At 41.2% G+C, this 25,526-nt stretch overlaps 1 protein-coding gene across 8 annotated transcripts in view; it reads right to left on the bottom strand.

Annotated features, from left to right (window-relative positions):
• ITSN2 (intersectin 2) overlaps nucleotides 1–22,288 on the bottom strand; it is an 80,488-nt gene extending 58,200 nt beyond the window's left edge. For 4 of the 8 annotated variants that reach the window (XM_036381206.2, XM_036381208.2, XM_036381207.2 and 1 more), the window contains exon 1: nucleotides 8,976–9,182. In XM_036381206.2, the coding sequence (XP_036237099.1) occupies nucleotides 8,976–9,006 (31 nt within the window). In that variant the 5' untranslated portion in view covers nucleotides 9,007–9,182. Of the gene's footprint in view, nucleotides 1–8,975; nucleotides 9,924–21,906; nucleotides 21,958–22,232 lie in introns of those variants that run through there. The other 4 variants (XM_036381203.2, XM_036381205.2, XM_036381204.2 and 1 more) reach the window with 4 other exon arrangements.
• Between the last annotated feature and the right edge of the window lie 3,238 nt (nucleotides 22,289–25,526).

The raw sequence follows: 25,526 nt of genomic DNA, 5'->3' as shown, positions 1-25,526 counted from the left end.
GAGTAAACTCATCAACCTGTATTGTAACAAAGCCTTCCAGGAGAAAAATAAAAATTTTTAGTTACCATGTTTGTGGAAAAAGATCACCAGAGCTTAGACAAAATATTTCTAATCCTGGAAACTGATGCTTTATGCTGCTGCTGCTCACCAGCATTCACAAAACAACCCTATGACTTAATTAAAATTTTACAAAAGAACAATTTGTTTAATTATTGTCTAGCAAATCTCTGTGGAGTGCAGCAAAACTAATAAGATTCAGGTGAGTTTCCATCTGTGGCAGCCAATAAATCTTACTGCACCAGGAGAAATGCAGGCAGTAAAAATACCAGGGAAGAGGATGCAAAGTGAACCTTGAAATTAGGTGTGGTAAAGGAAATTATTCTCCCATGAAGACATACACTGACAAGATCAGAACAGAATTCTGTTTCAGGAATATTAGGTCCTTTCCAGTAATTTTTGTAGTTCTCATCACTATCTGGCCATTAGACTAAAAACCACATTTCTGGGTTCTCAGAGCTGAGGAGGAAGTCTGGGACTAGGAGGAAGGCTGATGGGTTATCTTTGCAATGAAGAACTGGGACACAGACTTGAAAGAGGAGAGGAAAGCAGACGAACAAAAAAAAAATATCCCCAAAAAATTACACAGGAAGGGTGGGATAGAAGAAAAAACGAAGAGGCATTTCCTGAATGATCTTGGAATAAAATAAAAATAGGAGATAATTCAGGAAACAAAACACAGTAACAGTCCTTCCAGCAGAGACTGAATATCCCCCCAGCTGATATCCCAGCACAGTGACAGTGTGAGCCATGCATGTGGTGGTGCTGCTCCAGGATGTCTCCTCAGCCCCAGCGCAGCTCCTGAACCAGAGAACTGCCTCATTACTAGAAGGAAAATCCACCTATCTCTAATGATTTAAGGAATCCAAGACCTTTTGTCATCCACAGCTTCCTACAGCTTACACTGTTTTATCTGACACAGTGCAAAGTGCTCTGTATGACTGAGATCTATGGTACTTTCATCTGATACTGGATAATCCTTGTGTTAGCAGAGAGTAATTACCATTCCCTTGCCTGAAAAACAATGGATGACCTTGGGAAGGTGACATCTGTATTTTCCACCATCCCCACCCTTTCATTTCCAAGCTGAAATGTCCTAGTCAATTCAATTAATCCACATATGGAAGCTGTTCTGTATCTTTAATCATTCCTGTTACCCTCCTCCTTGTAACTTCTAGTCCTGGCAGAAAGAAAAAATGAAGGGGAAACGAAGGAAACACAAAGGAAACAGAAATAAGAGAGTTTGCTCAAACAGTTCTCCTTAGAAGGATAAATTACTAATTAGCAGAACCTGCCAACTATATCCAGCACACATACAACATTACTTTCCTAGCACACAGGGGGGGTTGATTTGAAATATAATAAATATAAAACTGCTTCATTTATGTTCATACAACCATTGGTATCAGTTTATATCATATCATATCAATATATATATATATATATATATATATATATAAAGTTTATATCATAGTCCCTAATCCTGCCTTGCCAGCAGGCTCACAGGGACAGTTAGGGGCTAGAATTTGGAACAGAATTCTTCCCTGAGTATTACAGTTGTTACAGTTTTTTAGTTGCCAGAAACCACTGATTTAGCAAGCCTCTTGAGCCAAAAAAAGCCCCAAAGGGAAAGAAAAAAAAAAAAAAAAGGCAGCAACCATTTAATAGCCATGGCACAGATCTTTCCTCCTCAAGTTTTGATTCCATGTTTCCAAAAGATCTTAAAGACAGTGAGTCCTAAAAATGAGTTGTAAGTTGTTCACCATGTTAAACAAACTACCAAACCAACAAACAAACCCACTTTCTTCTGCTAGCCTTAAACTCAATAATTTCCCTACATATCATGTTGCTTTGCAGCTATGAAAAAATACAGTGAATATTCCTTCCCTTGTTAGCATTTTCTATACTGTTATGGCTTTACAGGTTTTTAGCTGTCTCTAAAAAACAACCTAAACTATCCTTAGCTGTCTCTAAACTAAACTAAGCAACCCTCATCCGTTAGTCTCACTTAGCACAGGAGCCACAATCTCTCTGTGGCCACCTTTTTCACAGGTATCCTTACTTTGAGTTTATTTCCTTTTGTTTAACAGATTCTGGCAGCTACAGAGTGGACCATTTCCAGAAAAGGGAGCTTGGTGAATGTTATCTTCAGGCCAGGTTAAAAAGGACTGTCTGTGTATTTCTTAATCCAATCTGAGTACAGAGTACATGAGAAATAAGAGGAGAGACTCTGCTGGCCTTCCAACCCACATCATCTCCATCAGAAACAGTTTATACACTAACTCACACCTGTAAATTTTATCTCCCCAAGCCTGAGGATTTCCTGTGAGACACTGAGCTACAGAAGCACTATTATTTGTTTCACAACAAATTTCACTTGTAGCTGGTAAGAAAAAATAAGTGTACCCTTTTCAGTACAGTTATACAAGTATCAACACACACCGTAGCAGGTGCAGAGCTTCACAGCAGTGAAACCAGGACTTTTCAGGAAAGATCTGTTTCCTACAGAAACAACTGTGCTGCAGAGATCATGGTTCAATGCTAAATCATGGTTATGAGAAGAAATGCAGGAGAAAATGTCGGTGCATAATTTAAAAATATACCACGTCTTATTTATATTTACATAGATATAAAAACTTTTAAGCAAATTACTTCAGGAAGAAGTAAAAGAGCAGCAAAAGTTCTTGATATTCATTTAACCTTACCTGTTCTTGAGACTTGCATACAGAGAACCTCACATCCAACTAAAGCACAAATGTTTTTAGCTTATTAAAACACCTTCTCTGAAGATAGCCAGTATGAATGCTAGTCCCATGGCCACTGACATTCTTTCAGCTTTCCAGGGTTTCACCTCTTGCAGCTCACTCAGTGATGGTTTAAAGCTACTGTCCCATTGTCAGAAAAACAACAGATGTCCCAAAGAACTGATGCAGTACACTGGAAAGCCTGAACACACAAGATTCCTAATTAAAGTAATAGGCATTATATAAATATATCTGACAGACCACAATGCCTGAAAAATGTGTTTGTTCTTGCCATTATAATTAGTGGGCTAAACCTGAACTCATTCTGCCAATACTGATTAGTATTGTCTGTGGCCTGCTCAAAGTGATGATCACAGATGATTTGGAATTTAGTAGATGTTTAGATGGTGCCACTTCACACAATGCTCATCAACCCTAAATTGCAACAATCACATGAAGTGGCTTATCAGAGTAATGTATTTCACAAACCTGGGAGTTAAACCTTCAAGGAAATGAACATTTTAACAGTCAAAGCACTTTGAAACTTGGCCATGTATTAGATTTATGTTATCTCAACTAACCTTCAGCCTTCTGCTCCATTTTGGGAAAGTATTTGTAGATTTTCTTCTGGTTTTTTGTTTGGGGTTTTATATGCTTTGAAGAAAAAACATCAGGAAGTCTCTCTGACATCCAAAATGAATAAAGAAGCTTACATTATTGTATTAGTGTTCCAGACAAAAACCATCCTGGGTTTCCCACTCAGTGAAAACTTACCTCATAAAAGCTAACACATGATAATAACAAAATGAAATCTTAGCAAGACAAAACTATAGGCCTAAAGTAAGCTAACAGCTCAAGATCTAACACTAATCTTCATTATTATCTAATTCTTCATTACATTTTAGGAGCACCGGATTGGAAAGGACTTCCAAGGTCACCATGTGCAGACTGCTGCTTCTCCAAGAAACTCTAATACATTAATTCCTTCCTAAAATGCGACTTCTGCCTTAAGGCACTCAGATTTCCTCCTTGACCATGGTCCAGAATGTCACTGCTGACAGAACCATTCCCATTTCCAGATCAACTGCATCAACAGCTGCTTCATCTCCATTTACCCCTGTGCTAACACTGTACTTAAAGACAAGTTTATTTCCCTCCTTAAGGTTGTTCTTCCTTGTAAGAAGAAATAAAGAGCAAATTTATTTACTGAGCAGGAAATGCAATAAAATTAAAATTTAAACCCAAACCAAAACAGTAAGCTTTTATCTGGGCAGGTTAACAAAGGCAACCCCTTTATTCTTTCTCACCACTTTAATAATTACACTGAAGCCCAGCTTTGTATCTATTTCACTTCCTGGGTTCTTTTGCCCCCCTCTTAAGCAGATAACCCAAATTCTACCCTCTAACCCACAACATGCCTCAGCAGGGCCTGAAGCAAAACACACAGCACTCCTGATTTCATCCACCACATTTTAGGATGCATTTCCTTTCCCTCAAATCACATAATGACTACGTGATCCTCTAACACATCCGGTTTCTTCCTCGTTAGTCACAGCCAGCACACAGCAGAAATTCTTCTAGCCCATAATGGTATGGCTAAAAAGCTATTTGAAGTCAGCACAGCAGAAATGTGATGAAATTTAACCAATGATATGCAGCCCATACTGTATAATTCTGGCTAGAAAATTACTCCAGAGTTTGTCATCTTCCAATTTAACCAGCATATGTTTTCTTTTTACTGATGATATTGCCATAAATAACCACTAAGACTGGCATCATGATAAAATCCAAGACAAATAACATGACTACAACAGTCTGCTCTAAAACTTGCATTTTCTTTCCCTTTTAGCCATTTATTTCTCTAATGAAATCCAACCATGGGATCTGTTACATGTTTTCTACAAAACTCAGGTATTGAAGAAGGCACAAAGTACAATATTCCCTTGTTAAAACCCATTTCCATTTACTCTATTTAACATACACCTCCATTTTTTCCTTCTAAGATCTCCTCTTACATCCTCCATGTGAATCATATTATGCTCACAATTAAATATAAATAAGACACCTTGTATTCTGAAACCCTACAGCACTATTTCTGACTTACAAGATTAAAGAAAACATATAATATGGCAGACACACGGGAAATCCAATTTTTTGCAGCGTGTGTGACAGTGGAAGATAAACACCCCTCTGACTTGAGCATATGAATTTTGCTCCATATCAACTGACACCACTGCCCTCACCAAGAGGAAGCTTTAATTCATAAATAAAGACAGAGAAAATATTTGCTCTTGTCTTACAGTTTCTTTCCCTTTCCTACTTTTAGATGGGAGAACAACTTCTGATATTTGTTTTGCAAGGTCTAATTCAGCTTTGTGTCTTTATCTACACTTGTTGACATTCAAGTCTACAGTTTCCATATCTACAGTGCACACAAGGTGAAGAGTCAGGTTGCACTCAAGCAGGTTTCAATTGAACTCTGATGACCAGAGTTGATCCTAATTCAAAAGCATTCAGACTGCAAAGCTTGAGACTGACTTTTCTAAAGAGAAGGTGCAGCAGAACCTGTTGGTGAGTGTTTTGCCCTTGACACCTCACAGAACCCCTTCATGTCTGCTGCAGTCTCCAACACACCTAAGTGTGAAGACACAAAATTCTATTCACAGCAGCACAAAATCCAGTCTTACTTACGGAGGTTTGGAAGCACATGAATTGAGTTACAACTATTACTTTCTACACCTCAGTTTATCAGAGATTTTCCTGCTGGACCACAGAAAATTTATATCGAAAGGAAACAGGTGGTAGAAGGGAAGAGAAATGGCAAATAAAAACATAAACAAAAAAAGCACAGCCCAAAAATTCCAATGGTACTTAAGTACACAATGTGAAAGATACTGATCAGCAAATACTGCTTTCCTTGTTCCAGGTGGTCCCTTAAGATTAAATCTCCCCAAAACCAAGATCCATCAGCATGGGTATCAAACCCTGAACAAATCTGGCCTACAGAAGAAGGAAGGAGAACTAGAAAAGAAACATCTTGCAACTCCTCTCCAGCTGGAAAGAACACACCCCATGGCAGTGAAGGTTACTTCTTGCAGTGACAAAGGCAGCAATCACTGAGACAAACTAGATGGAAGTACACTTTAACCTATTAAAAGGTTTTTTCCTTTTAAGTGTCTTTTGCAGTTAGTATATTAACTCTTTCTTTAGAAACACAATTGCTGAAGTTGTTATTTAGTGTAACAAAGTGCCATTTCCAAAAGCTTTTGCAAGACTTGGGGCGGGCTCCTAAGCAAGCTTTTTTCAGATGGAGAACTGTTTGTAAGAAGAATCAACTACTATAAACTGGGTTTGTATTATCATTTTGACAGGAATAATGACCAATATTCAAGCAGTTACAGTTACAGGATAGAACTAAACTCTCAGTAGGGTATCCTCAATCTTGTTTGCTGACTGGGGAGAAGGAAATGCCTGGAGTGGCTCTTTGATAGAACTGGACTCCACACAGATAAATGTCTCTTATCCATCTGGTGCTGTATAAGAAACATGTTGCTCAGCCTTGCCTGTTCATATAAAATGTCACCATAACCTTTACATTTTGCACGGGATATAAATTTATAAAAGTCAGCAGGTCTGCGCTGAGTTCCAGAAAAATCAACACCCACTCTTTAGTCCTGACTTCCTCTTTGAATTTCAGCTTGTTAGTAAGGCACCCACAAAGGTCACCTTGGACAGCAATGGAGAGTCAAAGGGAGCTCCTTTCTGGGCACTGTGTCCTTTCATGACTCTAAAGAGAGGTTTATCACAGCAGGTGCCCCCAGAGCACACAACATTTATGCATGGCCAGCTCCCAGCACAGCACAGCGGCTACCAGGCACATGCCAGGCTCAGGACCCTGCTTGGCCAAGGTAAGTTCTGAAGGTTCCTCAATGAAGCTGAGTCTCTCCACAGGAGCTCCACACACAGCTCAGTTCCCCTTCCTTCTCAGGATCCTGTACAGAGCTGCTTTCTCTGCTAAGGCTGGTAAATAAAGTGTATTGGCATCTCCCACTTGTATTTGTTTGAGGTTGAATATCATGCTTTGAACCCTGCAGCTCTCAGAGTGTGTCACATAATCGCACACTTGTACACATCCCCTCACTTTGCTGTAACACTGAACACCAAAAATAACCCAGAAACGGAAACTACTTCATGCATTACGCTGCTCATGAACTAAAAGCTAAGTACATTGTACCTTGGTAAGAATAAGAGGGTTTTTTTCCACAGAAGGAACCCACTATTTCCCCCAGTGGCATACAAAAGGGAAGGGTCTAGGCAGTGCTAGCACAAAGGTGAGGCAGACAGCCAGTGCTCCCAGGCTGCAGCAGTGCCTAATGGCTTGGTTGCCTCACACATCACCTCATTCTTCATCTCATGCTTCAAGTCACTACCAAGGTCTAACAACATAATTAGAGGTTTCCTGCAATGAGTGGCAAATGCAGGTGAACTACTTTGAATGCAACCACTACAGCAGTGCTTGTAAGTGGTAAGCAGCATGGAAGAGGAACAAAGATTAGAGAACTTCAACAGCTCAGTATTTACCTAAAAATCACATTAAAACTTGTTTAAAACACCTGACTTGTTTGAAATTTTACCAGTTTTGATAAGAAATATGACTGCAAGACTCCACAGAGTTGACACAGTCATCCAAACTACTCTGTGAGGAGCAACAGCTTAACTACTGCCTGGTGGCTCTCTTCCCCCTGCTCTTCCTCTTACTGTGCCTTCCAACACAGTAAAATGCTGAGAGGGGAAAGGCAGCATCCCCTGACACCACTCCTTTTGAAAGTGGAGACAGTACTGCCCAAGGGATTTCAGATCAAGGATATTCTCCTAAACTAAGGCTTCTGAGAGCAGTGTATGTGGTCAGCACTGACAGCACACTTGTCCAACAGAACCAAGGAATAAAAAGCCAAAACTAAAAGACATCAAATAACTTATGCATACACCACAGAGACAGCCAAGAACATAAAGCTGTATCTTCTCCAAAGAGAGCTTCTGACTGTTTATTTTAAATTAAGAAGCAAAAACCATATGGCAAAAATAAAAAAAAAAAAACTTCCATTATGTCCAATTAAGTGAAAAAAATAATTTGGTCTATAGGATTTCCCCTAGTATTTATTGACTCCTTTAACTTGGCTTTTATTGTAAGGTGAAACAAAGTCTGGAAAAAACTGCAGCTGACTCTATATTAAAAAAAGTATTGATTACACAGATTTTTTTCTAATGAAAAGCCTTACACTTATATGAAACAGGTTTGTAGGTTTAATGAGAGGTTTAATTTGAAATCTGAATGTTGTTCTGGGGGAAAAAAAAACCAACCCAAAAACCCTTTCCCAATTTATCTCAGTGACAATTTTCTAAATTAGTTAAAGACCTCCCAGTCCTGCAGTAACCTTCACAGACAAATGAGATAAATACTCATTCCTGTACCTATGTTTCTAGTTTTATCAAGAAAAATACTCTATCAGGAGTATCTGAAGTACGAAACATTGCTTCTATACTTGTATTTTCATTTTGGCCAGCTCTGTAAATAACAGCATGTAAATGTCAAATTTCTTTGCAGGTCTTTGCAAATCATGCCTTCACAAATAAGCCTCCTCTAAAAATAAAAGCTCCATCTCATACATATACAGAGGAACAATTTTAAGGTTCCAACTCTCATGTCTTTGAAAGGAAATCACCAAGAAACAAATTTAAAAGTTTCTGTAGTGCAAAGAGCACAGTCAAGAGGAAAATGCTTTTTCTCTTTTTATTTTTGAGAAGGACTGATTGTTTTCATCAATGTCACAAACTGCTTGACACATTCAAATATTTTATTTAAAATAAACAGCGTAATGGACCATAATGGAACACACTTTGTGCCGAATTACATAACAGAAAAGGTATGCAAGTTTAATCAACTATTACTTAGCATATTCCCTGCCTGAAGTCAGGCAGGCTCCACTACAACTCGCACATTCCTCAGCGCTGTAAATGCCCCGGGATTGCCATCGCAGCCCAAATGACACTGCAGCGCTGCTGTCCCCTCCCAGCCCACGGACAGCGATCGCATCTGCAGCAAAGCACAAAACCCACAAACAAACAACAACCCCCAAACCTCCAGCCCTGGCTGAGCACCCCGGAGCCACTCACCATTCACGGCTGCGGGAAACTGAGCCATCATGGTCCCGACTGCGCGCCGCTAGCCCTCAGCCATCTGCAACATGAAAACATCGTGCATTAATAATGCAGCAAGGGCAGCGCCCGGCCCCGCTTCGACAGCGAACAATGCCCGGCCGGGGCTGCTGCTCAACCAGCGGCATCACACCGGGGAGGGCTGGCGGGATCCTTTTTTGGCCTTTTTTTTTTTTTTTTTTTTTTTTTTTAATAGCGTATGCAGTGCAGTCCTGAGCCTCGTGGCAGTTCTTAAAGGAAAACAGTACCAACTGTTGGGAGCGATGCGCACAAACAGCTCCCGGCTGGCTGGGACACACGGCTGAGCCCCAGCACATCCCTGCCAGCGCTCCCCGGTAAATATTGTGCGTTTCACTAAATAAAAAGTTCAGTGCTCAGCTCGCTAAGCCAAAGCTGCTGCTGAGCGAAGCGGAAAACTAATTGTTATTCAAATTCATCCACTCCAACACTCCACGCACTATTAACAAAGAAAACACTCTTACATGATGTGTTCTGAAGAAAGGGCTTGTCCCAATAAAAATCTGTCATCAGCCAGTTCTGCAGAAGCAACACAATGAAGTTACTCCTTCTCCTGAGCTGCTGCATAAACACTCAAAAGTAGCATTTAAATGGGGTCTGAACAGAATTTACTTTCATAATAAATATCAGAGTACTAAGATTTTCCTTTTCTAGTACACATTCTTTCAAGTGTACCCATATAAAGAATTCTTTAGAACTGCAAAATGGTTACTAACAATTATCTGAGGGAAAAGCATGAACAATTCACTGCTTTACAAATATAGAACTAAGACAATGAAGTGAGCTTGTGCTTTGGATGAGATAATTTTACTTAAATACTGAAATTTATACATCATTATCATTGTGCTCTCTGTAGAGAAACTACTGTACAGGATGAAGCTAGAAAAATGAAATATTTATTTTAATTAAAAGAAACATGAATCACATCTTGCCCACCCCCTTTTCAGACACCAAACCTCCTACCCACACACATACACAAAAAACCCCTTCACCTCAATACAGGCATGCATTTTAACATTAAGTACAGAAATATCACATCCCCCATACTCCCTTCCTGCAAAGAAACTCCTGCACATCTCAGCACCAAATCACACAACTGGAAAGTAGTCCAGTTCCACCTGAGGACAGGAAAGCATTTTTGTATCTATTGCACATTTCTTCAATAAAATTAAAAATGTCTGGGATCAGTTGTTAACAATTCTTTCTCTATATATAGTTCACATAATAATTATACATATATATTTTTTGGCTACACACACATGTATACATATGTATTTAAAGAAAGTAAATGGAGTGGTTGGTGAGTCCAGATGATCCCTCACAATGACACAAGGTATCAACCACAGAAAGATGAAAAAAGGAAGCATGGAACTGTTCCAAGACATGGACCTACCAAGCAGCCTACCAAGAGACACTTGAGATCTATAAAGAGCCTTCCTGAAATGTGCTGCCAATGTTGTAAAACATTTCTACAGCACATTTCTCTACAAAAGCTGTTCTGTCAAGGAGGTCTAAAACAGAACCTGAAACCATGACACAGAAGCAGGATGCTGGAGAACACCCCCAGAATCAGCAGACTTCTACCTTCATGTGACTTGTTCCACATTTAATCTTACTGGTTAAGTGTTACATATTTGATCTTTGCTCCAACTCATTTTATTCTCTTAATTTCAGGCAGCTTTTAGGTTTTGGAGTTTTATTAAATGAATAATCACAAAAACATAGACTATCCCAAGTTGGAAGGGACACAAGAGGTTCACTGAGTCCAACTTCAGACTCCACACAAGACACCCTAAAAGTGATCCTGCCTACGTAAAGAGCACTGGCCAAAACTTCATGAACACGAGCTGGGGCCATGACCCCCTCCCAGGGGAGCTCCCTGGCATGTTTGCCCCCTCTGTGGAGAACTTTTCTTATATCCAATCTCAATGTGTTCAGATATGGCTTTAAGCCATTCCCTCGTGCCCTGCTACCAGGAGAGACCAGCACTTCCCTTGCTGCTCCCATCATGAGGAAGACGTAGTCAGCAACGGGGTCACCCCCTCAGTCTCTTCTCCAAACTGAACAAACCTCACATCCTCAGCTGTTCCTCAAAAGTCTTGCCCTCCAGTCCTTTCCCCATTCTTCTTTCCCTCCTTTGGACATATTCTGGTATTTTTATATGCTTCTTACACTGTGGGACCAAAAACTGGACACAGTACTTGAGGGGAGGCCTCCCAACACAAGTCAGATAATTATCAGACAATACAAGTATACTGATTAACTCTTAAAGCCCCAGATCTTAAGATATACTTTTTAAATACTTCATACAACTCACAGTTATACAGTAGCATTTTGCATGGGTTTTGCTGAAATGGCTTGTGTAGATTCAGCTTTCAAAATCCTCCACTGCTGAGCACATGAGTGGGAGAAGTAACCCAGGCAGCTTCATGCACACCAAATGGGGAAACCTCCTCATTTTAATGTCCCTAGAGTCATAACTATACCACATTTTAAAATCAATCTCAACTGAAAACTTTTGAGGACTTTGATGTCACTTTTGCTGGGTGAAGGTCATTCCTATTTATGAAGGCCCTGCATCTCTGGAGGACACGTGTTGCTGGTTCATTTTCATCAGCAAAAATAATGAGCATCCCTGCCCGAATTATCAACACGGGATTTTTCAGTGTGCCTGAAAATTCCCCAAGCCTGGGCTGAACCAGCCTGGCAAATCTGTGCTGGGCATTGCCATGTAGATGAACCAACACCCAAGGTCCAAAACCAGGGAACCCCCAATGGGTCTGTACTGAAATTTAATCACATCACACATTACAGCAGTGTGATATGATTTAGCTCTGTTGTCTCACTATTATGTCTATACGGAGACCTTGTGGCATTTCAAATAAACACTAAACTTGAAGGGAACCAAACCCTCCTACAGTAACCCCTAAAGAGGAAAACTATGACCTTACAGAAGCAACCAAAAAATCATAAATGGGACTTTTGCAGGATTTTGTATCTCACCAGCATTGGGAACGCAGTCTTATCCCTTTGCACAGATCCATTCAGACACCAGGACTACACCAAGCACAGATACCTCTACAGTGACAGCTTCTAAATTGTACCAAAAAGTGAAAAAAGAAAGAATAAAAGTATTGCTGCAGTATAATTTCCCCTCAATTTTTTTTAAAGAAGGAGGAAACAGCCCAGTAAACTTGAAATCTATGCACATTTTTCAAAAGTCTGGAAAAACAATCCTTCTCAATGAATGGAGCTTGCCCTCAACAAGTATTTTGACTTCTGCATTTCTCCAGCACATCCCAAAGTCTTGGAGATTATGCATATATCAAAGCTAAAAGCAGCTTATTTTCACAAATTGCAAATAAAGTTGCTGCAGTCACCATCTATAAAGATTACAAAGGTGTAAAAGCACCTTAAGCCTTTAGGACACAAGTGTGAGCCACTGATTTTCCAAGGGGAATCACAGCAAAATATTCTCATTTTAAGACAAACTTAGACTTTTTTAGATAGATTCTGATAACTTTTAATCATTAATGGAGGTGGAAGCTGTACACTTCCAAGGACCTTTTTTACACAATGTCATATAGAAATGTTCACTGAAGAAAGAAAATAAGAATCAAGAAAATACTATAATCAGTATCCCAAACAGATGATATGGATGAAATAATGGACATTGCCACCAGAGCATTTCACAGAAAGTTGTTTCTGCAAATTGCTCTAGATGTGCTTGGTGAACTCAGTCATCAGTTGTAAGAAACCGTGGCAGACAGTACAAAATCCGTGGTGTAACAACAGGATCAAACATCCTTACAAACACTGTAGATGACATTAAGTCCTGCTGCCATTTAGGGTGAAAACAGGAAAACTTGGATCTCACATTTAAACAGCAGAACAGCAAGTTCTTGTAAACAAGCCATCTGACTAGCCCAAACCTTTAAAGCACTAATTGTTTTCACAAACTGACCTGCCAGACTGCAACTTCTGTTCCCTCTCTCAGTGTTCATTATAGTTGATACAAGTGCAGAAAAGAAATGAGGAGATTGCAAGGAGCAGGGGGCACATCAGGACCATGCTGAAAGCATTAGAAAACATTAGAGCTGGGCAGATTGCAGGAGAAAGGAAAAAAGCTTTTTGTTTTTACTATCATAGGCATATTGCCATTTTATGAAGGGCAGCCTCACCACAATCTTTGTTAATATTTATACTTGAATCAATTTTTTTTTTCCAAAACATTTCTCAGAAGAACCACAGCCACATAGTTTTAGTAGGAATGAAGGTCTGGTGCACCAGGTTCTCTCTGGAAGAAAGCAAATCCCATGGAAGCAGCATGTGTGGTCACACTATTACTCTTTTCCTTCTCTCTGTGGCAGGAGGAAGATATATTGCAGAATTTTGCTGCAAGAGCCAATTAGCAAGGACAGAGACTGCAGCACTAGTTACCTGATTTACTCTTTGCAACACCTGTAGACCTGGACAACACAAAGACAACTCATTATATTTGCAAAGCAGTGACACTGCAATAGCCCATGTAGTTGTTTGCTGCTTTTTTTGATGTACTCCCTTAAAAATGGGACAATAAGAAGCATTAGTAAGGCATTATGAAGCAGCACAGACTGTAACTTCTCTTTGTCTTTCTGTTCAAAACATACTGGTATGAGAGTTTACTGATTAAAAAAAAAAAAAGAAAAACATCTCAACATTGTGGCAGGCCAAGCATTTATCTCCTTTATACAGTACAGTTATACACAGGCACATGGCCTTTTCAAAATGCACTGTGGCCAGCTTACAAAGTCCACCCACTCTGATAACAGATGAATGACATCAGTGACAGAACGGAGGAGTTGACTGTGGGTAGCACATTGCTGGCTCTTCCTGCTCCCCCTGCTACTGTAGATAACAGTACTGAAAGCCTCAGTTAATATTTTGATATTAAAAAAAAAAAAAAGTCTTAAACATTTTACTTCTTAACCCTAGCGTATGAAGCCCCTTCCTTGTTCATTGTGAAAGAGAAACTTCCTACCCAACAGTGAGCGCATCCAGAGGGGGCAACAAGGCTGGTGAGGGGCTTGGAACACAAACCCTGTGAGGAATGGCTGACGGAGCTGGGGTTGTTTAGTCTGGGGAAAAGGAGACTCAGGGGTGACCTTATCACTCTACAACCACCAGAAAGGTGGCTGTAGTCAGGTGGGGTTGGTCTCCCTCTCCAGGCAGCAACTGGCAGAACCAGAGGACACAGTCTCAAGCTGTGCCAAGGGAAATACAAGTTGGATGTTAGGGAAAAGTTTTTTATGGAAAGAGTGATAAAGTTCTGGAATGGCCTGCCCAGGGAGGTGGTGAAGTCACCATCCTGGATGTGTTTAAAAAAAGACTGGATGTGGCATTTGGTGCCACAGCTTAGGTGAGGTGTTAAGGGCTGGGTTGGACTCGATGATCTTGAAGGTCGCTTCCAACCCAGTGATTCTGTGATCCAGACAGAACACAAAAAGTATTTTTCTGACAAATACCTTTCTCCCCACCTTGCTTGACTAATATGCTTTCTGAACTTACTGACCATCCAAAATACAAGGATCTCTCTTTCTGTTCAAAAACCAGAATTGTGTGGTCACTATTGCTGGGCTTACTCTGTTTCTTACACAGCTGCTCAGCTGTGAAAGCACCCATTCAGAGTGTCAAGACACAGTTCAGCTCTCTCCTCTCTTTCTGGAGATTAAAACTGATCTTTCCTTCCTCCTTTCTAGGAGAAGATTTCTCCCATTTTATTTTTAATTCTCTACATTAAGGCAGAGACCTGCAGGTCCCTCTCTGTCTGTCCGTCCAGCTTCAAACCTTCTTTGCAAGGAAGAAATTGTTCTGAGGGAGAGAATCAGAATCCCACTTCAGGAAGCTCACTATTTAATTCCCTGGCCCTTCTCCCAGGAGACACAAACTTCCTCAGGAAAAGATGGAAATTGAATCCAGCTCTGTCACGCCCTGGGAGAATATATTCACTCACCTGATCCCAGACAGACATCACCACCTCTGCTTGCTTTGCTTAGAAAGGAAATGAAAAAAAACCCAAGAAGTAGAGGGTATACTATTTATAAGATATTTTTTTTAAAGGCTCTGAGCTTCTACCTTCAAGAAGCAACTCTAGGCTGCATTTTGTAACCCTTCCAGAGAGCTGAGTGAGATACGCTTGCTCCTCATGGGGTGGTAACTTAAAATACTCTTGTGGTTTTTTGGGTTTTTTATGCTTCCTACTTTCCAATTCACATGACTCCACACTCCATATGCCTTTTTTTTTAAATTCTGTTTTAAAGCACATCAATTCTCACATGTAATCATTTGCAAGCTTTGTGCAAGCACCCTTAAATGCTGTTTGGTGAGGTCCACACACCTTGAAACTTGCAGTTCTCCATTTTCACACTGTAACTCCTAATATATGTCAATGGGGACTTGGGCAAGAGAAAAGTATTTGATGAGTTGTCTTCTTTACATTGTTTTCTTACTTCAACCAAGACTGGAAACGTGAGAGCATATTACTTTTAAGCTTATTCATTTAAAATCTTGCCACCTTAGAGGAAAATTTTAAGCCCACTCCTGTCCTTCATCAGAAGCACAAGTAAAATGCTAACAGAGAAAAAAAAAAAACTAACAGAAGAATTCTTAATGTTATTTTCTTCTTATGATAAAAGAGATGCTGCTTAACTTGCTGCTCAGTTTCAGACATAGATAACAATGCAAAATACATAGAACATCTAGTGGGCTGCTATAGCAAAGCATGAAACAAAAGATATGTGAGAACTCTTCTGTGCTCAGCAGAGAACAATCTTGGAGTATCTGTAAAACCAATGAAAGTAAAACATTCAGTGAGACTGGATTTACAGTTTAGGTATCTGCTTTCAAGCTGGACAGGTGCACAAAACCATCAGTTTTAACTTCTCAAAATTGAATGAGATGACAAGCAGAGAGGAGAAAGCCACAAGAAGCCTTTAAAGCACAGAAATGGTGTTTATCTCTGATGAATCAAAAAACAGGGAAACCTTGTGGGAGAAGAAGCAAAGATTAGCATATGGCAGTCAAAACAGGAAAAAGTAACTAGGTAGGAGTATTTTAGTTGGATAATGATGGGTAAAAATGCATTCCCCAAAGTGACACAGAAAAGTGTGGGTGTAATGGAGATGCCCCCCAGCACAGGGGCTCTGGGACCAGCACACTGGTTCTGAGCTGGGCTCAGCACACAGGCAATGTGGCACAGCATCTCCCACCTGCCCCAGCTGAAGACTCCTGCTTCTGACCCCACTCCCACCCACAAGTCACATCCATGCTCATATTATCAAGAACAGTCCTTCAAATCATCCAGCTGAAATGTGGTCTCTTAAACCTTTAGCACAGAGCTCTAGAGCACACAGTAACAATGTTCTGACCACCAAATTGAATTTCATGATCTTAGAGAATCAATTATCTATTGCTCATGTTAAACAAACATCTCAATATCATGTAAAATTCCAAGGGGCAAATGTATCTCAGTCAGAAAGACACATATCCTACCTTAAAGTTGTAAGAGTGTAGTGGAAAAAGCTAGGAAGTTTTAGCTTTTGATTAGTAAAATTCTTGAACTTTGAAAGATAAGACCAAAGTATTATTTAAATGTGCTCTGATTTTTTGATACATTTATTAGTATAGCCATAATAGGTAATTTTTTTCCACATTCCAATTGTAATATTTTTAGAAACAAAGAAAAGTTAACTCCCATTTCCTGTTCTTCCCTTACTTCATGTGTATGCCGTTGAATCACTAACTGCAGATACTGCTCATGACTGATGCCACAGCATTTCACAAGCTCCACTTGCATCAGCCTTGAACATTTTCACTAGTAGAGCCAGCTCAGAATTATTATCTGCTACTTGTGAAGCAGCAACATCCCGTATCAAAGTGTCTCAAGTCAAACTGTCTGCTCTCAGAATCGCTGTTCCAAGGAAGCAGTGACTTTTCTGGATCAACCACACCTTTTCAACTCTCTGTAACTGCCAAAATGTTTAAAAATAGTTCTCAGATACTTGTCCTCTATTAGGTAACTCCAATGCTTTGTGCTGCTACTGTCATCAGGTTACATCATTTGAATTTTATGTGTTGTTCTGAAAATAAGAGTTACCCAACACAGTGCTCACCTATATATTAATGTTCGATCCATTGTTTTAACTATAGGATCCGAGTAACCAGCATGGGCAGGCTCTGTTCCTATACTGACAAAGTTCTAAATACTCTCAATTTGAAGAAAAATGACATTTCACCAGCTCCATTTTTACTATATAATTTTTATGTGACCTAATCCTCACCTTTACAACATTTGGTGCTGATGGCACAACAATACCAGAAAAACTAGTTACTACAGTCCCTGCATCATCTTGCAAAGGGCAATAAAACAATGTATCCGTAGAAGTAAGAAGAACAAAGAACTACTCATGAAATAGCCTCCTGTTTGTTTTCTAAAGACTTATCCTTAAATAAATCTGAGAATAAAAAAAAAAAAAACCAAAAAAAACCCAAAAACCCAAAAACCACCATCCTGATAGACAAGTGAATTAATGAAAGCAGCAGCACTATAGTAACCAAGCAACCAGGATGCCTGAATTCTTAGCTTGACTTTCTCAGAGTATGAGACATGAGTAAACTACTCTGATGAACCCCATCACCAACATGAACCAAGCTTAACAGAAGGGTGTCCTTTGCAATGATCTTAACTGAATATAATATTCATAAAAAGCAGGCAACCAGACAGAGAAGGCACAACCAAATTTAGTACCCTCAAGGGAGAGAAAGACTGCAGTATGTTTGAGTGCCTATATTAGACACCAGAGGATCCACATGGCTGAAGGCTGGTCTAAATATACTGACCACAAGAAAAAATTCAACACAGGCTCACATCTGATCAAACTCAGACAGCTAATGCCACAGAAAACAAGGCTTCCCTGCTCACAGCTGGCTTAAAATTTTGGCTTACATTGGTCTGTCACTGGAAGGAACTTACACGTAGACATAAATCTCCCAGTTCTATACTGATCAGGAGTCAGACACAGAATACCAGAGAGAATTCAGCTACCTGCAATATTTGCAACTAAGCATTTGAAAATTTCAGGATCACTTAAAACAGCTGCTTAGCCCTTCCAGAAATCCAACCAGGAACTCTAACATGAATGTTTCCCTTCAAAATAGCCTGATGTGTCATCTATCACCAGCCAGGGCACACAAGAAAAGTGCAATTTTAAAAGGTGAAGTTAAAGAGTGATAGTATGTTTCTAAAGGTAAGAGGAATACAGTAACTACCCTACTACTCCCAATATCTAGGCTCAACCTCTGAACCTCGAAGTATACTTTGTGTTGTTCTCCTGACAAGTGATAGTGCTTGAGTAGGTCAGTCCCTCATAAAATGAAGAGGACTCTACAACTCTATCTTTGTTATCTTTATAACCACCAATCATCACTTAAGACAAAAAAGCCTAAGAAGGGTAACTGACTTTCTCAATCAGTCAGCCACATAAAACAAACCTTCCAATCCAAGTAACACCCCAAACTCTGTCAGCCAACTACTGCTCTCATGATTTTCACAGAACAACTACATCAAGGTTCACCCCAAAACTTAAAAACATGGCAGTATCCATCATCTAATATCCTTTACCAAAAGATTTAACTTTGCAGTGGACTGAAAGCAGCTTTTGAAAGTCAAAATAACTTAAAAACATGTAAATAGAGCATTTGCATACATGCGCATATGGAACAAATCACAGCCCCAGGAACACTGGCTAATGTCACTGTAAGACTAAACTCTGTTATTTTTGGGGGGTCTTGGTGACTGGTCAAGGATCCTGGTGACTTGAAAAAGGCAAACTGAAGGCAGCTAAGTCTCACTTCAGTCCCTAGAAAGATTATGGAGCAAATCATCGTAGGACCCACCTACAGATGCTTGAAGAAGAAAAAGGTGAAGGGAAACGGCATGTGGCTATTGAGGACCAACCACACCTGATGATTGGCCCTCTGAACAAAGGCACAGCAGCTTGTTTTGACACCACAAAGGCTTTTAACAAGATCTCCCACAGTGTTCTTACAGCCAAACTGGTGGAATATAGTTTGAAAAAGCTGACTGTAAAGTGGGTGGAAAACCTGCCTGACCAGCAGAGTCCAAGGGCTGTCCTCAGTAGTCCCAAATCCATCTGGCTGGAACGGGCAATGCTCCCCAGGAGCTGCCGCCATGGCCAGTATTGTTTAATGTCTTCCCTGGCAGCCTGGGCAAGGGGGTGGGATGTACTTTGAGTCAGGGTAGGTACCAAACTGGAGAGGGCTGTCCAGTGAGTTTTTGGGATCTCCACCCTCAGAGATAATCCCAACACAACCAGACATGGCTCTGAGTGACCTGACCTGGCCATGCTTTTCATAGGGTTGGACCAGATGATCTCCAGAAGTCCCTTCAAAACAATATTTTTCTGTAACTACATTTGAGGTAAATAAAAACAAATCAAATCAGATAAAAGCTTTTTAAAAACTGAAATAGTGGAGGTATTTCCTTTCAAGTGAAAATAGGCTAGAAATTGACATTACAAGTAAAGATGTCCAATTTTTGAACCAGTTTTTAAAAAGACAAAGAGAACAGCTCTGGCCTTTAAAAGAAAAATCTCATTAAATGCTTTTTTCACATATTTTGCATGCTAATCAAATTAAATCTTTTGAAGCAACAGTAGATAACCTGTTAGTTAAAAGTCTGCAAGTAAATTATCTCTCAGACCAGAGACATCTGTCTCAATTTGTGACAGGAACTAATCTGGACTACATTGCCTTTCAGGAACTAAACCCACAGTATTTTCCTGACAGATGCCTATTCTCAAAGGCTGTGAAGGTTTCTGATAACACCCCAAGCAAAGCATGCACATCACCTTTCACTTTCCAAATGCTGCCTCATTTTCTTCACCAGCTCCTGACAAGCAGCTCATTGAAGAAATACTATCACCTACAGACTTAGCTTCATTTTTCATAGCTTGCTACTTTCCTATGCTATTAAATTAATTCACTTTTCAACATTACAGACTACAACAGAAATATCTGTAAAAAAACTTTACTGTAAGTACTCCTGTGGTACAAATCACTGTAATACCTGAGTCTCAATAAATAAAGCCTTATCAAAAACACAGATCAAAATCATCCACACTCACTTTCATCTTGATCTATCTCATTCTGCCTACAAGAATGGTTAAAAAATAAGTATCCATAAAGCTTTGGTGCTTTGACCAGCACCTATGGTAGATAACCCCATTATTTTTATGATTAGCCCAAACAGACCATAGGTACCCCATTTTGTTATTGTTACTGCTATGGGAACATCATCCTCTCGGTTTCTATTACAGTGACTGCTACAACTCAGCCAGGGATTCATCCTGTACCCCAGATCTTGTACAGATGGAGGAGAAAAAAAGTAAACGCAATTCCCTCAGGATAGTAATTAAAAGGATAAGCATATTCACTTGATCTAATTTAGGCATCTGAGTTAAGAGGCTAATCTAACAAAAAATTCTGTTCAACAGAGAGCAAGGAGCAGCCTAAATCCATGTCTGCAGGCATCACACAGTTCACATCCCAGGGAGCCCTGAGTCTGAGTTAAGGTTTCTCTGAATACTCAGAGGTATGGTGGTGTGAATGCCCCTCCCAGATGAGTCACACTGAAAAAATACACACAAACAAAACAGGGGAGGTCGAGTAGAAACAAGGTAACAAAAATGAACCAGATTTGGGAGGAGAACGAAGCCCAGGTAGCTGCTTATCCAACTAGCTCCTAGCGCTCCTTACTTCTACATGTCACCGTCGCACAAATATACATATTTGTTACAAGCCAATTTCAGATGAATGATTAGAAGTTCTTGAGAGCAAGCAAAAATTTATGCAGCACCGTTGTAACCTACAGCACATTCTGCTTCACACGCCCTCCGAGCCTTCCTGTGCACACTCCGGCCACCACAGGCCAGCACCAACAGCAAACGAGCTCAGAAAACATCATTTTTCCAAAAGAGCAACGCACAACAGAGGGCAGCCTGGACACAAGGGCAAAGAAGCTTGAGACTTCTCATTCCCGTGCTTAGATGGGGAATTTCCGACTGATGTTTAAGAGAACCGCTGCAAGAATAACTTCAGAGAACGCAGGCACTATCTTAAAGCAGGATCTACTTTCGAGTTCTGCGATGTGACAGATGTCAAAGCCCCAACTGGCCCGAAAACCATTTACTGTATTCAAAATGGTACCTTAATGTTTAGGAAACCGAATCACGTACCTCAGCCTCATTTTATTCTCTGAATTACGACATGCCGCGGTGAGAAGTCGAGACCGAGAAAAGCCAGTCTATTTACAGACAGAGCAGTTTGCAAACTTTAACTGCGGAAACCAGCTGGGTTTCTCCAAACCCCGCATTTTCACAGCTAACCAGACGGAACAAAATCACCATCACCACAAGGAGCGGGGCTCTACAAACGCGTCCGAGTCACCTCACCTCGGCAGGGGCTCCCCCGGGCGCTCCGGGAGCTCTCTGGGCACGGGCACCGCGATCGCTCCGCTCGCAGCGCGCCGAGGGAGCGCGGGCGAGCAGCGGCAGCGCCGGCAGTGGGAGCCGCCGCCGCCAAAGCCCGAGACACCACCCCCACCCAAAAAAAGAGGAGAGGAAAACAAAAAAAAAAAAAAAAAAAAGAAGAAAGAAAAAAGCCTACCTAAAAAAAAAAATAAAGGGAAAAAAAAAAAAAGAGCCTAGACTCAGCTAAAGAATAAAAGACAAGTAAAGCGGCTCAAGACAGTGGAGCCCGTGGAGCCCGTAGCGCCCGCGGCCCATGCCCCCCGCGCCCCCCGGCCCGCCGGTACCTGTTGCGCTGCCCCGAGCGGCGGCTCCGCCGGGCCGCGGCCCCTGCGCCTCCCGCGGCGCTCGGCCCCACAACATGGCGGCGGGGGCGGGGGAGGAAGCGGGGGCGGGCGCTGCCCGGGGCCGGGCGCCGCCGCTGCCAGGACGGGGCTCTCGGAGCCCCATGGAGGGGTCGCTGTGCTCGGCAGTGCAGCCCCCGGGTCTGGGCCGGGCTCGCCAAACAGTGCCGCGGTCCGGGGATGTCGCACCGAGCTTGTCGGTGCCTTTGCTATACGGTAACAGCTACCGCTTAAAGAGCTGACAGAGGATTTACCCCGTCCTTGCTCACCTCTCTCTCACTCGATTCCACCCGCTGCCTCCTCATCTGCTCCATAGGTTACCTTTGCTTTAGCTTTCCGGCTGTACCCCAGCCCTATCTCTACTAGAAGCTGAAAAGCCGAGGCCTCTGTTCTGCACGGGCAAAGCTCCCAGAAAAAGCTAATTCTTCCCCCTGGGAGCAGGTAAGAGCACCCTTGGTGCTTGTCCATGGGAAGGAAGCGTGTCCCGCTGGGACCCCACAGCGGCGTGGAGGGGGCTGCACCAGCAGCTGATTTGGGCTCACGCCAGGCACTGCTCGGGGACTGAAACACGTAGGATTTCAGGGCTTTATCTTTCCAAAAATTAAAGAATCCTGTAGGAAGGCAACACGTCGAAAATGCCATAATTTTTAACCACCAAACGTTTTCCTTCTCCAGCGAGGGGATCTCGCTGCGCACAGACGATTACAGCGCTTTTCTGCTGTGCTTTTGCTGGGTAGATAATAATTACCTATCACCTTCGTACAGCCCAGATTTTTCCACTGACTCATTCTTCTGGGTTCCTAATGAGCCTTTTCCAGATGGTTACACCTTCTATCATTCACGGTGATTCTAGAAGAGTCACGTTCCTGTGCCATGCAATGGCTGTGGCCACATCCTAGCACTTCCATGGGCAGGATTTGTGCTTACACACCTGATGTCTGCATTTGCTGTTGCAGCTGCCACATTGCACATCAGGCATTTACCCCTTGTGACCTCCTCAGCCCTCATCTGATTCACTGCTTTTGAAGATACAGCATTCTCCTCCCTCACACCGGGCCCAAAAACATGCTTTGTATTTTTATCCTATGAACAGACAGCAACCTCGGCTTTGATGCACAGATATTTGCTGTGTAGGTGGATTAAAACATGTGTTATTCAAGGGGCCCAGGTGGCCCTGGCCTGTTTTGAAGTCATCTGCAGATTTCATAAGCAGTGCTTCATATAATTCCAAATAATTATTTGGGATAACAAAGCAGCCCTGGGTGAAGAACAGGCTTCTCTGAAGCCCAATTAAAAAGTCTCTCATCTGACATTTTTCACTTGAATTACTTTATAACACCTCTTAATGCACAGCCTTTAATCTGTTTAGTACACATTATAGCGATACAGTTGTAAATGTGACTTTGTTGTGTTGGCAACACCTCCGGCCTGCTCTGGACTGAAGGCAAGTGCTTGCAGCAGGCATAACAGTTTACAGAAACACTATTGTAGGAAGGATTAAGATAACAATAAACCAGATAAACATGTTTCTTCTCGTAAGACAAAATTGATCACAATAATGATTACAGTAGTTAAGGATTCTGAGGGCAATGTAAAAATCTGTGAAGGAAAGTCTCTAAGAACAGCTTAGGCAGATGTTGAAGGAGTTTGGTAAATACAGTTGATTGTGCCTTGAACATTGAACTCGGTGACTTTTCAAAGAAACTCACAGTTCCTTTCTTCTGTAATTGATGTTACTGCCACATTCCACATGCAAATGAACTTGGGCCATGTCTGTGCTTAACCACTGGCTTAGAGGTGACAAAGTTCATAAAGCAGGAATTGCATAAAGGATGTTGGGATATTTGATTCCATAAATATGACAGATAGGGAATGAGCTGTCTGCTTTATTAAATGTGAGATCCCTATAGGTAAGCAATGTACCTCAGTTGGGGTAACTACACCTCCTCCTTTGAGACAAAACTGAAGCCAGGAAAATCACAGAATAGTAGCATAGAGTTGGAAAGGACCTTTAAGGGTTATCCAGTCCAAACCCCCTGCAATAAGCAGGGATATATTCAACTAGATCAGGTTGCTCTGAGCCTGGTCCAACCTGGTCTTGAATGTTTGCAGAGATGGAGCATCAACAACCTCCCTGACAGTGTTTAACCCCCTTCATTGTAAAAAAAAAAAAAAAATCCTTCCTTATATCTAATCTAAATCGATCCTCTTTCAATTTAAAACCATTACCCCCTCTCCCACTGAAACAGGCCCACTGAAAATACTTCCTCCCATCTCTCTCAGGCCCCTTTAAGTACAGAAAGGCCACAATAAGGGCTCCCTGGAGCCTTTTTCTCTTGGGCTGAACAATCCCAACTCACTCAGCCTTGCTTCTTACCAGAGGTGCTCCAGCCCTTTGAGCATCTTCATGGCCCAAACTGGACTAACAGGACCACATCTTTCTTGTGCTAAAAACCCCAGAGCTGGACACCCAGTGGGGTCTTAGAATCACCTCTTTTGACCTGTTGCCTGGGGAGGGAGGAGTTGTAGGGAATTAAAAATTCAGCTGACTCCCTAGCAAGATAACCTGGTATAAAAATTTAGCACATCAAAGCTTTATGTGTTCTGATTCTACACAAATTGAATGCATCTACATTATCACAATGAACTGGAGCTGATCAGAGATACTAGAAGAATAAATATCTCTAAGATTAATTAATTATCAGGAAGAGGAGGAGGACTCACAATCTGTATTACAGACACATTTAAATGCAGCAGCCCCTCAAGTCACTCTTCCTTGGAAACAGAGTACGTAGACATACAATGTTGTGTCAGCTATGAAAAATGCATCCTTGAAGTAAAGCTGAACTCTTACTCAACCTAAGAGTCTTACAGAGATGTTTTATTAGTAATGTCTAAGGCACAAACTAGTATTACATCTTTAAAATGGAGAATGACATTTGTTTCCACTCAGAGTTTGACTACTGCTTGAAGCATGTTCAAAAGAAAAGCACTGCTTTTATGAAGGTGGAGTTTCTACAGGCACTGTTGCAGATACTGCCTTTGGGCATCTCAGGGTTTGGAAAAAGTGCTTTTTACAAGCTTTGACCTGTAGTTTTGGGGGCTGATGTCAAATACATGTGCCTTCTGATGACAGTACCCTTCTAGCAAGGAGTAGATAAAGAAACTTAAAACTGCAGGAACGACTTAGTTTGTTCCAAAAAGCCATTAAAGTAAGAGAAATTGTTTAATAATAACTGATAATAGAAAAGGGAGCTGAAAGGAGGAGAAACCAAAGGTATGATAAGATAGAGGCTTGTTCTAGACATAGGGGCAGGGTTGCAGCACAACAGCTACTCAGAGGAGACTAATTAAGATGAAAAGTGTGGGAGGAGCAGAAAAGAAGTAAGGTTTACTCTAAGCAATGTTTCATCCTCTAGGATTGTTATGGTATCATTTTTTTTATCCTGGGCTTTTAGTGGGAGGTGTCCCTGTCTGTGGCAGGGAGATATGAACTAGATGACCTTTAAGGTCAAACTCAACCTCAACCCATCCTATGGTTCTATGATATCCTTGTCATGTCT

Source organism: Molothrus ater, chromosome 3, assembly GCF_012460135.2.
Source record: "Molothrus ater isolate BHLD 08-10-18 breed brown headed cowbird chromosome 3, BPBGC_Mater_1.1, whole genome shotgun sequence".
In the NCBI taxonomy this organism is placed as follows: domain Eukaryota; kingdom Metazoa; phylum Chordata; class Aves; order Passeriformes; family Icteridae; genus Molothrus; species Molothrus ater.
The sequence above is the reverse complement of the archived record's forward strand: the minus strand, read 5'-3'. Positions and strand labels throughout refer to the sequence as shown.